The sequence below is a fragment of the Chiloscyllium punctatum genome, chromosome 24 (assembly GCF_047496795.1).
Source record: "Chiloscyllium punctatum isolate Juve2018m chromosome 24, sChiPun1.3, whole genome shotgun sequence".
Lineage (NCBI taxonomy): Eukaryota > Metazoa > Chordata > Chondrichthyes > Orectolobiformes > Hemiscylliidae > Chiloscyllium > Chiloscyllium punctatum.
This window is the reverse complement of record NC_092762.1, coordinates 84,658,808-84,673,573: the sequence shown is the minus strand read 5'-3', so window position 1 is coordinate 84,673,573 and position 14,766 is coordinate 84,658,808. Positions and strand designations below refer to the sequence as shown.

General features: G+C 42.4%; 1 protein-coding gene across 11 annotated transcripts in view; it reads left to right on the top strand.

Moving 5' to 3' along the window:
- The first annotated feature begins 923 nt into the window (after positions 1–923).
- gatad2ab (GATA zinc finger domain containing 2Ab) overlaps positions 924–14,766 on the top strand; it is a 147,947-nt gene continuing 134,104 nt past the window's right edge. For 10 of the 11 annotated variants that reach the window (XM_072594364.1, XM_072594373.1, XM_072594366.1 and 7 more), the window contains exons 1-2: positions 924–1,390; positions 4,251–4,338. In XM_072594364.1, coding sequence (XP_072450465.1) covers positions 4,331–4,338 — 8 coding nt within the window. In that variant the 5' untranslated portion in view covers positions 924–1,390; positions 4,251–4,330. The remainder of the gene's footprint in view (positions 1,391–4,250; positions 4,339–14,766) is intronic. The other variant, XM_072594367.1, reaches the window with a different exon arrangement.

The following is a 14,766-nucleotide window of genomic DNA, read 5'->3' as shown; positions in this document are numbered from 1 at the left end:
GTGTACGCTGGGTTCTGGCCATCCATCATGTACTCCTGGATTCTGGCCATCCGTCGTGTACACTGGGTTCTGGCCATCCATCATGTACTCCAGGATCTCACCACCCATCATTATCCTTTGCTTTGGTAAGTCCTTCCAAAACCCTTAAGTGGACTTATCTTTTCAAAGAGAGCTGCCCCAAAGAGAGGTTTTACAGGTGCCATCATAGAGAACTGAGTGAATCAAAGCACTAATTTTGGCCAAGACTGGGTTAAAGTCAATGACCCTACTCTTGACCCTAATTGAGCATTGTTAGAGGGACTCAGTGGATTGTGGGAAAGGGCCTTGTTAATCACTTCGGGAAACCCCACAGTTGACAGCCAAGCCCGCCCTCTACCTTTCAAACTAACTTGATGATCTGGCCTCGCCCCCTCCCTCATGATTGAACCATATTGTGAGTCCTGGCCCTGCTACTGGTTGAAGCGGATGCCAATCAGCCCGTCCCCCTCACGCCGCGCACCCATTAAGGGTGTTGACTGACGTCACCGAGGCGGCGAGTGTATCCTTTGACGATCCATTATTGGTCAATCCTGAAGGCAGTGGCATAGCTGATTGGGCTACCGGACGTCAGTCAAACATCCGGTTGCCCGCCTGCCGCCCAAACGCAACAACGTCCTATCCTTCTACAACGATGATTGGTTTGTTCTCCCGCAGACCTGCACAACTATTGGACATAATTGGTGTCCATCATCAGCCGCCCACGTGCGGAACCATCACGTTCGGATGACGCCCTACACGGAGAGCCCACCCACCTTTCCGGATTCGTATTGGTCCATCCTGGGACAACTGCAGAGCTGATTGGACAATTGCGGTGCCAATCAGCTCACCGGCTGCCCGGCAGCAAGATCGGTTGAGCTAGACCCGGAAGTCGGCCTCCATTTTAACCATTGTTACGGTGGAAGGAGGGGGAGATTCGGGTCATCGCTCATAGCAACGGGAACCGGGCAAGAAAAGAAATAAAATATCCCCCTTCCCTTCCAATCCCAGCTTAACCTCATTTCCCTTGCGATCTAACTATATTTTTTAATTGATTCCCATAAAGAGAAAAAAACCCTATTTTTTAAAAAAAGAATTACAATGGCGGTTATGAAGCCCGAGGCCTAACTTCACTCCTGAAGCCTCGGGGTCGAGTAGGTGGTCAGCCCGTACCGGCGCGCTTCGATCCCGGGGTCCATGAGGCGCTGAAGCTGAAGGGATTTTTCTTTTGAGGAAAAGAAGAAAATAAAGGAAACAAATCAAAACAACAGACACAGATATCGCCCGGAGCTCCCTCCAACCGCCCCCCTGCAACAACCACCCACCCAGCCCCCATCAAATAATCACTGGAGGGAGGTAATCAGCCAAGTAACAGGTATCAGAATAAGATTCCAACTCGATATTTATTGCTTGTTCTGTGTTTTAAAGTAGCTTGGGACAACAGTCCCACGTTCGAGAGAAACGAATGCCTGTTGCACATTGTTGGTTTTGACAGATGGAATGTGGGAGAGTTAAGACTGCAAAGCAATCCAACTTTCTTTTTTATGGAGGGGTCGTGATGGATGTAGGCTATAATGAACGTCTAATTTTGTTTGAAAACTTTTTTTTTAAAAGCCTGAAGTTTGTTGTTTGAGGCTTATGGCTGTTTAAAAGTTTTGGTGAGAGCTTCATTTTGATACTTTCTTTAAGAAAGGTTATTTATTACAAGGTTTTACTTTGTCAACAGTTTTGAGATTTTACTTCCCTTTGTATTTGCCATGTCAAGTGTGTGTGCATTGAGTTTTGCTTTGTAAATTTCAAATTATTCAATCATGCAGGATTGTAAGAGTTTCCAGATTTGTAAATTATATGGGAAATACACAAGTGTTTATGTAGTCTATCCTGTTTTCCAAAAGTGAAAATTTTAATATGGGCCTTACAAATTTGTTTAGTGACAAATAGTTGCCTTGATGGTAATGGGTTGAGATGATTCTCTGCAACTGTTTAGGCTTGAATGGAGAGAGAAATGCAGATCTTTCTAGCTTGAGAATCTCTGGGAGTTCTTAGAGAACAAAAAGTACAGTTAGTCTTAGTGCAAAATTGTCATATGGACACTACAATCAGCATTAAACACTATACTCGAGGCTCTAAGTAATGCAAGTAAGGACTGTACAGAAATATTTCACAAATCATAGCGTTCATCACCACCGAGTTGCTTTGGAGTAATGTTCCACAATCGTTGCAGGCCTCCGTTTAAGGCTTAAGTGTCCAGTGTTTTGTATGGAGAATCATGAAGGTGTGTTGTGACAAGTTTAATTATGATATGGTGCCCTGTCACAATCTTTACCCAGCCAAAAGACTTTTACATTCCTCTATCTTCTGTCTAGGGTATAATATTTACAAATGTAGACCTTACCTGTTGGGAATTTTGGTGTTGAATTTTTCATTGTATCATCTTTGCCTGCCACAGGAGGAAGGTGTGGTGTCATCATTCAAGGTTGTGGGTGCCTTGGATGTCAACTGACAGGAAGCAAATGTTTTATTGACAGTTATGGTACTTGATAGAGCTGTGAGACCCTTGTGCAGTCAAATCTATATGTTTAGTTATTGACCTTTGACTTGAACCTTATTAGTAGCAACAGCTTGGTTATAGGCTGATTTTTAAAAAAAATTAAAAGTGTACAGGATATTAGTTTGCATAGTGAGGATAAATAAGAGGACGCTACTTCAAGTTAAACAATGGTCAGTTCTCCCTTTGCTCTGATGGTCAGTAAAATGAAAGGTTGGTTCACACTCTAGGTTGATGTCATTTTTATTTTGAGACACTAGATGAAGTCTCAATTTGCATAACTGATTGCAAATATTGCACATGTAGTCAGTGTTGAAGGCATGAATAGGCTTTGCATTGTAGTCATTTATCCTGAAAACATGTGACTGTGTTCACCTCAAATGTCAAAATTCAGAATTAGTGTTTCCATTATGTGCTGTTTCTTCTACCCCCCCCCCCAAAGGTATTGGGATCCCGTTTTTAAGATCTGAGAGTGGCTTTCAGATTGTTACATTAAAATTTGAGTTGTCCAGTTAATGAGCAGTAATTGAGTGCTCTCTTGTTCATGGCAACTGCGCTCTTGTAGCATATACTCCAAAGAGCATTCAGTTGCATATTAATTGCTTTGCTCTATCTTAGAACACTTTGGTCTGACAAAGTTTGATGATCAAAGAATCTGATATGGCTATAATTGGCTGGATTAGATTGTCCTGCTTTTTATGGAAAAGATGTATGTTACATTCTTGCCCAGATGTGGGTGATGCAGCACTACTAGAATAGTTTAATTACAGCTGTAGCTAGTTCCGAAGCAATATAGCTGAAATATTGATAGGCACCAATCACTTATTGCATCAAGTGTGCTCAGTATACATCAGTGACACAGTATGGGCTGAATCGAGTTGCTAAAGATCACAATCAGCTCTGTTGGCTCTCAGGAGGGCGCCATGTTTGACTATCCACTTGGCATTCTGACAAAAGATTGCTAATGTTACAATCTTGTCTCCTGCACTTTGGGTTGTGCCATTATTTAGGATGGGAATGTTGTTTGATTGTCCTGTAAGACAGGATGCGGCAAAGAGAATTCTAATTTTAGGAACTAACTCAGCAGCTCTTCTCTTCACCTAACTGTTCTTTCCCATGCCAACCAAATCCATGTACTTGATATTTCAGGTGCAGGTTTATCAAATTATCTTGTTTATGCTGAGGCACAGTTCTGTACCTGAACCCACCATTAAAATCTGTGGGTGGTTTTAATGAACTATTGAGCTCTGCTGCCAGTCAGTACTTACCTTTGTGTAAAATGACAATCGTATGTCAAACACTGCTGCCACAAACAAGGTAGTCAGTGGGAAGGGAGTTTGTTAAATTGGTTTTGATTCCTTGATATATTTATATGGCCCAATATGCAATTCAGAATCATACAACCCAGCTAATTTCCACTTGCTTTACATTCATTTTTTTTTGTGCTGAATCTGGTGCGCGTCCACTCGTGCTCTCTCTCTCTCTCTCTCTCTCTCTCTCTCTCTCTCTCTCTCCAGTCTACGGGATAATTTGTTAATCTGCTTGCATGTTTGTGTTGTCAGCATTATTGTCGCAGTGTTAATATGTATCTTGATTTGACATTGAAATCTATTTTTGGTCTGGTTTGTTAAGTCTGATGTGAGCACACCAGTTGTGACCAGCTCAGTTATTTGTTTCTGTTATGCAGGTGTGACCAGTGGACAAGTGTGAGCAGCGGTGACTTCCCAAAACCAGCGATAACAGTGCTAGTGACTCACAAGTCCGAGTATGTTGAGGCGAGTAACCATGTGCCCCAGCATCTTGTTATTACTTCCTTAAACCTTGCTTTAGACCCACTGAAAACCAGGTGCTGTGCTGAATCTGGTCAGCGAATGACGGCATTGAGGGTGGTTAGATAGATGTGGATGAGGCTGGTCTTGTATTTGCTTCTCTCTGATGTTGCAGTCCTATGCTTTAGTTTTCTTGTAAACTTTGCTCATGCTGTTCATATAGAGATGGTATCTATCCTTTACTTTTTTTCTCATCTCCATCTATTATCCTCCCAACACCACTTCTTGTCCAGAAAACATTGTTACTTGGCTGCAGTTTCATTTGCTGGTGTGGTGAAAGGCACCAGAACTAAACCTAAAGCTGTCTTTTCCAAAACTGAACATTTGTAACACATTCCCTGTCCAGGTTAACCCCTCCATCCTTCTCCCAGCCTAGCAGAACTGAAGCTTTCAAACACTGTAGTTGCTGCTCAAGGGCCGAGACACACAGCCGGAAGTAGAGTACTGAACGTCTGTCTTGAGAATTCGTATCACTTCACGGCCTTTACCCAAGTGAACTGTGGGAGACAGACTTTGTTGTAAAGATTTTTTTATATGTCTGTGAAGAGTTGACTGCGGAGAAGGAAGTACTTGTGGCTTTTATGGCTTTTATGAACTCTGTGCCTGTGTGTGTCTTATTCTGGCAAGCACCTGAATGTGTCCAAAGGTAGACCTGAGTTTTATGGAAACATTTGGCAATGTGAAATCAGATATGAGAGAGAGCAGGTTGGATTCTTGGGATGGGTGGGTGTTATTCTCGGGACATTTCATGGACTGCGTGGTTAGCTAATCTGACTTGTCACTGGTTTAGGGAGCCAAAATCTGCCACATCTCCTACTCCTGGTACTCTTCAGTGCCTCCTGACAGGAAGGAAGTGGATGGGTGGGGGTGTGTGGTTAGAACAGAATCAGCCTCTTATGTGATCTTCTGTTAGCCAAATCACTATATGAAAATTTTTGAGTGAGGTGTATACTTAAGACAAGCTACAATGCAAGGAGATAATTGAAATGGATCCATTAGGGCTCAGTACCTCGAGTTGGAAAGGATGGAAAACTGTAATTCCAGGCTTTCACATTGATGATTCAAATCAATTTTGTCAGAGCATAGAAACCTAACAATACCAGACAATGACCATCTCCATTAAGGGACAATCTAACCATTGGTCATTATCATTCAATGGCTGTACCATTGTTGAATCCCCCCACTGTCAATTTCCTGAGGATTACCATTGACCAGAAGCGGAATGGAATGGAACTCGCCATCTAAATAGTGGTTAAAAGAGCAAGTTGGAGGTTAGGAAATCTGTTTTGAATATCTCAGCTGACTTCTCAAAGCCTGCCATTATGTAGAAGGAACGAGTCAAGAGTATGGTGACACACACTAGATATTGCGACTGTTATTTGACATTGTAATTTGGGCAGCAGTTAGTGCATTCAGTTGTTGGCATTGATTTCCCTTGGTTATTGAAGATAGTTGTTTCTTGCTTACATAGTCATCTGTTATATATTTTAGTATGGTTGTGAAGCCTGATTGCAGAACTCCATGACTGTCTGCATTGTGGGCAAAGATGAATTCTCTGATTTTATTGGGGTCAACCCAGTCTGTCTAGTAGTCTTGCTCTTTGACATACCTGCCTGTGTTCTTTGTTCGAAGGACCCAACGCTATTACTTTGTCACCAGATAGTTTGTTCTTCCTCCCTGTCTGTGGTGAAAATACCACATTTCCTGAGGTTTCCCCTCAAGGTGTCCATGAGCCCTAATCACAGCCTTCCTTGTAAGTGATGTCTACTTTAAATTGTGAATACATTGTTGTGAGTATTTAGATATCCATTCAAACGCTGGCATTTAACCTTTAGTTTTAGGATTTATAACATTTCCTGTAGAGAATGGGGTACATGTAATTAAAGCAACCTTGGAGGTTATTACACTTTGAATCACTGAAGTCAGGGAGGATCCCAGATGCCTGAAAAATAGCATATGTACGATCCTGTTGAAGAAGGGAGGAAGGCAGAAGATGGGAAATTATAGGCCAGTCAGCCTGACCATGGTCGTTGGTCAGATGATAGAGTCCATTATTAAGGCTGAGATTGCAGAGTACTTGGAAGTGCATGGTAAAATAGGGCCGAGTCAGCACAGTTTCATCAAGGCAAGTTGTGCCTGACAAATCTGTTAGACGTCTTTGAGGAGTTAATGAGCAGGTTAGACAAAGTAGGGCCAGTGGCTATGTTCTATTTTGATATCCAGAAGATCTTTGACAAGGTGCTGTACAGGAGGCTGCTAAATACAATACGATCACATGGTATTAGGGGGCAAGGTACTGGCATGAGTGGTGGATTGGCTGACTGGCAGAAGGCAGAGAGTAGGAATAAAGGGGTCATTTTCAGGATGGAAGTTGGCGACTAGTGGAGTTCTGCAAGGATCTATGTTGGGACCACAACTATGCATGTTTTACATTAACAATTTGATCAAAGGAACCGAGAGCATTGTTGGTAAGTTTGCAGATGACACAAAGATAGGTAGAAGAACAGGTAGTGTTGAGGAGGCAGAGAGACTGTAGAAAGATTTGGACAGCTAGGAGAATGGGCAAAGTGGTGGCAGATAGAATACAATATGGACAAATGTGAGGTTGTGCACTTTGGTAGGAAGAATAGAGGCATCAACTATCAATAGGGAAAGAATTTGGAAATCTGATGCACAGAGGGACTTGGGAGTCCTAGTTCAGGATGTTTGACATGTAAGTTGGAAGTTAGAAGGTGAAGTAATTTTTTTTAAAAGACGTTCCTGGGACATGGGCATCACTAGCTGGACCAGCAGTAATTGCCTGTTTCTAGTTGTCCCTTGTGAAGATGATGATGGACTGCCTTCTTGAACTGCTGTAGTTTTAGTTGTTGTAAGTTGACCCACAATGCCATTAGGGAGGGAATTCCAGGATTATGGCCCACTGACAGTGAAGGACCAGTGATTCATTTCCAAGTCAGGATGGTGAGTGACTTGGACAGGGACTTGCTGGTGTTGGTGTTTCCAGTATCTGGTGCCCTTGTCCTTCTATATGGAAGGGTTGGAACATGCTATCTATTGATCTTTGAAATTCTGCAGTGCACCTTGGAGATGATACACATTATTCTACTGAGCAACAGTAATGGGAGTCGATGCTTGTGAATATGGTGCTAATCAAGCAGACTACTTTGTCCTAGATAGTGTCAAGTTTCTTAAGTGTTGTTAGAGCTGCACCCATCCAGGCAAGTGGGGAGTATTTCATTACACTCTTGGCTGCTGCTTTGTAGATGTGGACAGGCTCTGGGGAGTTGGGTGGTGAGTTACTCATTGCAGTATCCTCGCCTCTGACCTGTTCTTGTAGCTAATGTGTTTATGTGGTGAGTCCAGTTGAGTTTCTGGTCAATGCTAACCCCCAGGATGTCAACAGTGGGGGACTCAGTAATGGTAACAAAATTGCATATCAAGACGTGGTGGTTAGATTTCTCTTATTGAAAATGGTCATCGCCTGACATTTGTGTGGTGTGAATGATAGTTGCCACTTGTCAGCCTAAGCCAGATATTGCCCATTTCTTATTGGTTTTGAACGTGGACAGCTTCAGTATCTAAGGAGTTGCAAATGGAATTTGCAATAAGTGGGAAACACTCCCGCTTTTCACCTTGTGATGGACGGAAGGTCATTGATGAGGCAGCTGAAAATAGGTCTAAGACACTACCCTGAAGATCTGCTGAGGTGACTGATCTCCAACAATCACAATCATCTTTCTATGTGCCAAGTATGACTCCAACCATATGATACCCATTGCTCTATGATACCCATTGATTCCAGTTTTGCTAGGACTCCTTGATGCTGCACTGAGTCAAATATGGGCCTTGATGTCACCTAACCTCTGGAATTCAGCTCTTTTGTCCATTTTGAACCAAGACTGTAATGAGGTCAGGAACTGAGTGGCCCTGGCAGAACCTAAACTGGGCATCAATGAGCAGGTTATTGCTGAGCAGGTGCTAATTGATAGCACTATTGATGAAACCTCCCATCACTTGATTGATTGAGAGTAGATGGATGGGGCAGTAATTGGATGGTTTGGCTTTGTCCTTTTTGTGTACAGGACATATTTGGGCAAATTTCCACATTGTTGGGTAGATGTGAATGTTGTAAATGTACTGGAAGAGCTTGGCTAGGGGTTCAGGATGTTCTGGAACACACATCTTCAGTACTGTTGCCGAAATGTTGTCAGGAGCCTTTGCCGTATCCAGTGTCTCTAGTCATGTGGAGCAAATCAAACTTAATGAGGACTGGCATCTGTGATACAGGGACCGCTGCAGGAGGCTGAGATGGATCGTGGACTTGTCACAACCTTACCTTTTGCACTGATGTGTTTCATCTCTTCTGTCATTGAGGATGGAGATATTTATGGAGTTGTTTAATTGCCCACCATCATTCATGACTGGATGTGGCAGGCCTACAAAGCTTAGATCTGATTTGTTGGTTGTGGGATCTGTCTGTTGCTTACTGCTTATTCTGTTTGGCACACAAGTAGACCTGTTTGGTAGGTTCATTAGGTTGAACCTGGTGTTGCTCCTGCCATGTCCTGCTGCATTCTCCATTGAACATCCAATGTTACTGTTCGTTTCAAGAGGGCACGAATAAAAGCACAGGGGAATGCTAACGGATCCGTAAAAGGCTCTGCTCAGATAGTGTTTAGAATACTATGAGCAGTTTTGGGTCCTGAGGAAGGCTTGCCTCATAAGGGGCCAAGAGGAGGTTTACAACAATGATCCCAGGGATGAAGGGCTTGTCATATGAGAAGTGGTTGAGGACTCTGTGTCAGTTCTCAGTGGAAGTTTAGAAGGATGATGGGAGATCTAATTGAAACTCAGAATACTGAGGGGCCTGGATAGAGTGAATGTGGAGACGATATTTCCACTAGCTGGAGAGATTAGGACCCGAGGGCACAGCCTCAGAGCGAAGGGATGAGCCTTGAGATGAAGTGGAATTTCTTCAGCCAGAGTTGGAGTTTGTGGAACTCAATTGCCACTGAAGTTTATGGAGACCAAGTAATTGTCTTTAAGACAGAGACAGGTTTTTGATTCGTAAGGGGATCAAGGGTTTTGGGGAGAAGGTAGATGAATGGAGTTGAGGAACACATCAGCCTTGTTTGCTGGGCTGAATGCCTTAATTCTGTTCCTGTATCTTATGGTCTAAAGGATTGTGGCTATGCTGACTTAGATTAACATTCATAAAGATTTGATCATAAATTGTAAGTGGACTTTGCTAAAACATTACATTGAGTCTTTTAAGTAAGGTCTGTGCACAGATATCTTTTAGTTTTGGGAATTTGAGTTAAATTAGTTTGAAAGCATTTGATAAATCCTGAAGAACTGTAAAATCCATTTGTTGTCAATCAAAGAAGGAATTTTATGAAGGAGTGCTTCACTTAAAAATCTGTTCTACGTCATCCCTGAGGATCCTGGTGTTGCTATGGGACACAATTGGAGCTGAGGGAGATTCTCTGGTTTCAGTTTTCAGGATATTTGCTTGAGTTAGTTACAGCTTGAAGTTGGTGAGTGCAGCTCACTTGGAAGACAGTCACATTAAATGACAGTTAGGTTTGCATTGTAAGCAGACAGAAAGCTAACTTCATAATTACTGACATGGAATATTGGTGAGGCTTATTCTCAAGTTGAATGTTTGGTGAGGGAACTGAAATTGGAAGAATCTCGAGTGATACAGTGAGTCTTGTGGTAAAAGAAAAGCACCTCAGAGATTGGCTTAGAAATTTTAAAAGGGCAACCAGAACAAGGGACCGTGTCTAAGAGTGAAAAACAGGAACATATTCCATCTGAAAACTGCCAGACTGAGGAAAATTAGTTTTCAGGGGACTGTGGGATATTTTCTATCCTAATATAGAAGCAAATGGATCTAAGACATCATAAAGCATAGGAGATTTCTCGGGACAATCAGAATTAATTCTAACATAGAAACTATATATTGTTTATAATGCACACAGTAACCATTGTTTGTGTTTTAATTTATTTTATGGTATTGTTCAATAGTTTAAAACCAGATGTTGAGGTTTCTTTCTGAATGTTGATGGTCCTCAACTGGATTATAACTACATGTATGTCTTGGGGATTTTATCATATGTGCTACATGTTCGCTTCATCTGAGCTGTGCACTTTGACTTCCAGGGATTTTTGTTGTTTTAAGTACAGTAGCCATCCCAATTCCTCCCCCGCAGAAACCTGAAATCGCACATAGGAACAAACCTATTAAATGGGAAATGTACCTTTCCTGCAGCCTCTTGGTCCCTGGTTCCGGAAGGTTCTCTATAATATGTTCAGGCTGTGGAAAACAATTCCATGGATGCAGGGAGTTGCCCTGTGCTATACATCAGTGTTGAGGGTGGAACGGTGGCTCAGTGAGTAGCATTGCTGCCTTAAAGCGCCAGAGACTCAGATTCAATTCCACCCTCATGTGACTGTCAATGTGGGAATCTGAACATTCTCTCCATGTCTGTGTGGGTTTCCTCCAAGTGCTCCAATTTCCTGTCACAGTCCAGAAACGTGCATATTAAGTGGATTGCCCATGCTAAATTGCTCATAGTGTCCAGGGATGTGCAGCTGAGGTGGTTTAGCCATGGGAAATGCAGGGATACAGGATAGGTTGTTGGATGTGGGTCGGATGCTCTTTGGAAGGTTAGTGTGACCTTGATGGGCCAAGTGACCTGCTTCCATACTGTAGGCATTCTATGATTCTGTGACCGCTGTTGATGTCTCCGATTTTCCAAATGCATCTTGTGCAGAATTTGTCCAATTGCTTAATGCACCTTGAATGGATAGCCATGTTTCACAAGCATATGGGAGAGCATGTACTACCAAAGCTTTGTACATAAGGTTTTTATTGCACATCTGATTTGAGCTCCTGTTTTGAAGCCACCCTTAACATCAATAATTTGTATTTGTTTATATGCACATTTAATGAAGGCATCGTACACAAGATGCTCCCCCCTGGCTAGAAAGGCCAAGACTAGGTACAAACTCAGCATAAGGAGTTAGCCATTTAGAACTAGGATGAGGAGAAATTTCTTCAGTCAGAAGACCAAAAATCATTGAACATCTCTATCCCAAGATGTTCAGTTATTGATTGTATTCAAGTCTGAGAATGATGGATTTTTATAAAAGAAATGCAAAAAGGCAGGAAGGTGGAGTTTAAGTAAAATATCAGTCATGTTCTATCTGGGTGTAGCAAGGTTACAATTTCAATTTCTTTGTAAACCACTATTTACAATTTGGTGTTGAGTATCAGCACCATTGGGATGGGTAATTTCCTGAACTTACTCATCTGGCACTTTCATAGAACCTTAGAGTCATAAAACATGGAACCAAACACTTTGGTCCAACCAGTTCATGTTGACCATGTTCCCAAACTAAACTCACTACACTTACCTGCGTTTGGCCCAATTCCCTCCAAACCTTTCCTGTTCGTGTAGTTATCCAAATGTCTTTTCAACTTTGTAACTGTACTTGTATCCACCACTTCCTCTGGCATTTCATTCCATACATCAACCATTATCTGTGTAAAAAACATTGCCCCTCATGTAAAAAAATTGCCCCTCGTGTCCTTTATAAATATGCCCCTTGGTTATGATCATCCCCATCTTCAGAGAAAGACCTTTGCTATTCACCTTATCTATGCCCCTTATGATTTTATAAACCTCCATAAGGTCACACCTCAATCTCCAGTGAAAAACATCCTAGCCTATCCAGCCTCTCCTTATAATTCAAACCCTCCATTCACAGCAACATCCTAGTAAACCTCTTCCAAACCTTTTCCAGTTTAATAATATCATTCCTGTAACAGGATGACCAGCACTGCACGCAGTACTCCAAAAGAGGCCTCACCTGTACAACTTCCACATTACATTCCAGAATTCCTATGATGCAGAAAGAGGCCATTCGGTCCATCGAGTCTGCACTGACCCTTTGAAGAGCATCCACCCAGACCCACCACACTGTATTCTATCCCTGTAACCCTGCATTTACTGTGGCTAACCTGCAATTATGCATACACTGAGCCAATATTTAGCATGACTAACCTGCACATCTTTGGACTGAAACTGTAGCACCCAGAGGAAACCCAAACAGCCATCCAGGCCTGGGTTCGAACACAGCTCCCTGATGCTGTGAGACAGCAGTGCTAACCTCTGAGCCACCGTGGCATCCCATAAAGGGAGCACCAAACTACTTTTCAAATTTCTGTAATCCAAACTATAAAATCTCACTATTCCCCAAGTCCCCACATAGCTGCATACGCACGCAAAAGTACATCTGAATTTCACATTTGCTTAAAATAAAGCAAATAACTGCTGGGGATCTCTGAATCAAAACAATTTGTTGGAGAAATTCTGCAGCATCTGTGCAGAGAAAGCAAAGTTAATGTTTTGCATCAAATGATCCTTCTTCAGAACTGATAGTTGCTAAATAAAAAAAGTGTATTCTGTATATGCTGATGGTGGAATTGCAGTCCAGACAGGTGGACAAGGGATGGTTTTCAGCACAGCCAACCCATTTTCACCCAGTCAAACACCAGCAGTGAAATGGAAAGCAACAAAGATATACACGGTGAAAGAGATGACTGGTATTCTTGTTGGAGGGAACAGCAAAACACCTTCAGGATAGGCATTCCTCAAAGAGACATGGCAGTCGGTTAACCACAATGTAGGAGCAAGTTACTGCAGATGCTAGAATATGTACTGCAAACACCAAATGCTGGCCACCACAGCGGGTCAAGCAGCGTCCATGGAGAAAGACCAAGTTAATGCTTTGAGTCTAGGTGACTCTTCAGGTCCCCATTGTCAGCTTTTCTTTCTCCCTGGCGTATTATCATTCATCCCTTTGCTTCCCACCTAGGCTGCATCTCCACCTAACCCCTCACTCCTTCCCCGCCCCACCCCTTGTGGTCAACATATATACCACCCTTGCCCGGCTGTCCTCAGTTCTCAAGAAGGTCACTAGACTGAAAACATTAACTCTGCGCTCTCTCCATAGATGCTGCCAGACATCCTGAGTTTCTCCAATTTTTTTTTCTGTGTTTATACTACTTGATAAATCCAATTGCCCCATTGATTCCATCCCTCCTCCATGGCCATTGTCTAATTTTGAACCAAATACTACAAAATCTTCTCATCCCATTGTCATTAAAACTCTCATCGTCATCATCCCAACTATTTTAATACTCCCCAGACCGACTCTCAATTATTGCTGTCCAATAATTTTTACTTTCGTGCATCCCCATGGAGTGAGGAGCTTATGTGCCATGCAGTCCAAGTAAGGACAAATGGATAAAGGGGAAGAGAAATGAATGAGGCTGTTAGAGATAAAGGTGAAGTCAGTGAAATGAAAAGGGAAAGTGAAAGACCAAGGGAGAAACTGCATTTTTTTAAAAATGCAAAATCCGCCTTCAGCAACAACAGTTAGTCATTTATCAATGTGTTGGTCAGTCCATGGTTGATAAGGAGTTATGGATCGCTTTGAGCAGTTTGTTGCTGTGCATTCAGCTATATTATCTGCCTTGCCTTCAAGCTGGCCGCACCTTGCTGAAGCAGTCATTGCTGTCTTGAGTGGTCCAGTGTCCGTCCTTAGCAACTGTTTGAGGTATTACTTTAAATAGGCATTCAGGTTATCTTTTTGAAATGTTTACACTGGCCATCCTATGATCTTTAACTGGTCATGAGCCAGGAGAAAAATGCAGTTCAGAAGCTGAATGTTTGACATTCTGTTGCAATGATGTGGTTTGTGTAGTGGTAATGCAAGGATGGTTATCTTTTTTCTCAGGATGCCTGCCTTTTGTTGGTGTGCTAGTCCATTCAGGTGATGTGCAGGATGGCAGTGCTAACTAATATAGCACAGTCTTCAGCTTTCTTAGGTGTCATCAGTACATTATCCAGATTTTCAAGCCATATAGGAGAGTCAGTAAGACAACTACCTTGTATACTGCATGTTTTGTCTTCATGGAATGGTTAGTGCAGACTTAACTGAGAAGCTTCTCAAAAAAAGATTATTTACGGTATCCTAAGTAGGATATCCAAATCTGTGGTTACTGGCTGGGACTTGTGGCTACCAAGATAGCTGAGTTGTTGACTACCTCAAGGCTGATTCACAACCATGATGCTGGGCAAACTTAGTGACAGGCACACCTTTGTCTGGAGAAGGACCTTTGCCTTATCAGCATTCATATACCAGTGACTATAGCTTACCAGAGTCTGTGCTGTCCAGATCCTTCCTTACACGCCCATTTCATTTGTGTCTATTAATCAAAGAATCATAGAATCCCTACAGTGTGGAAAACAGGCCCTTCAGCCCAGCAAGTCGACATCGACCCACCGAAGAGTAACCGAC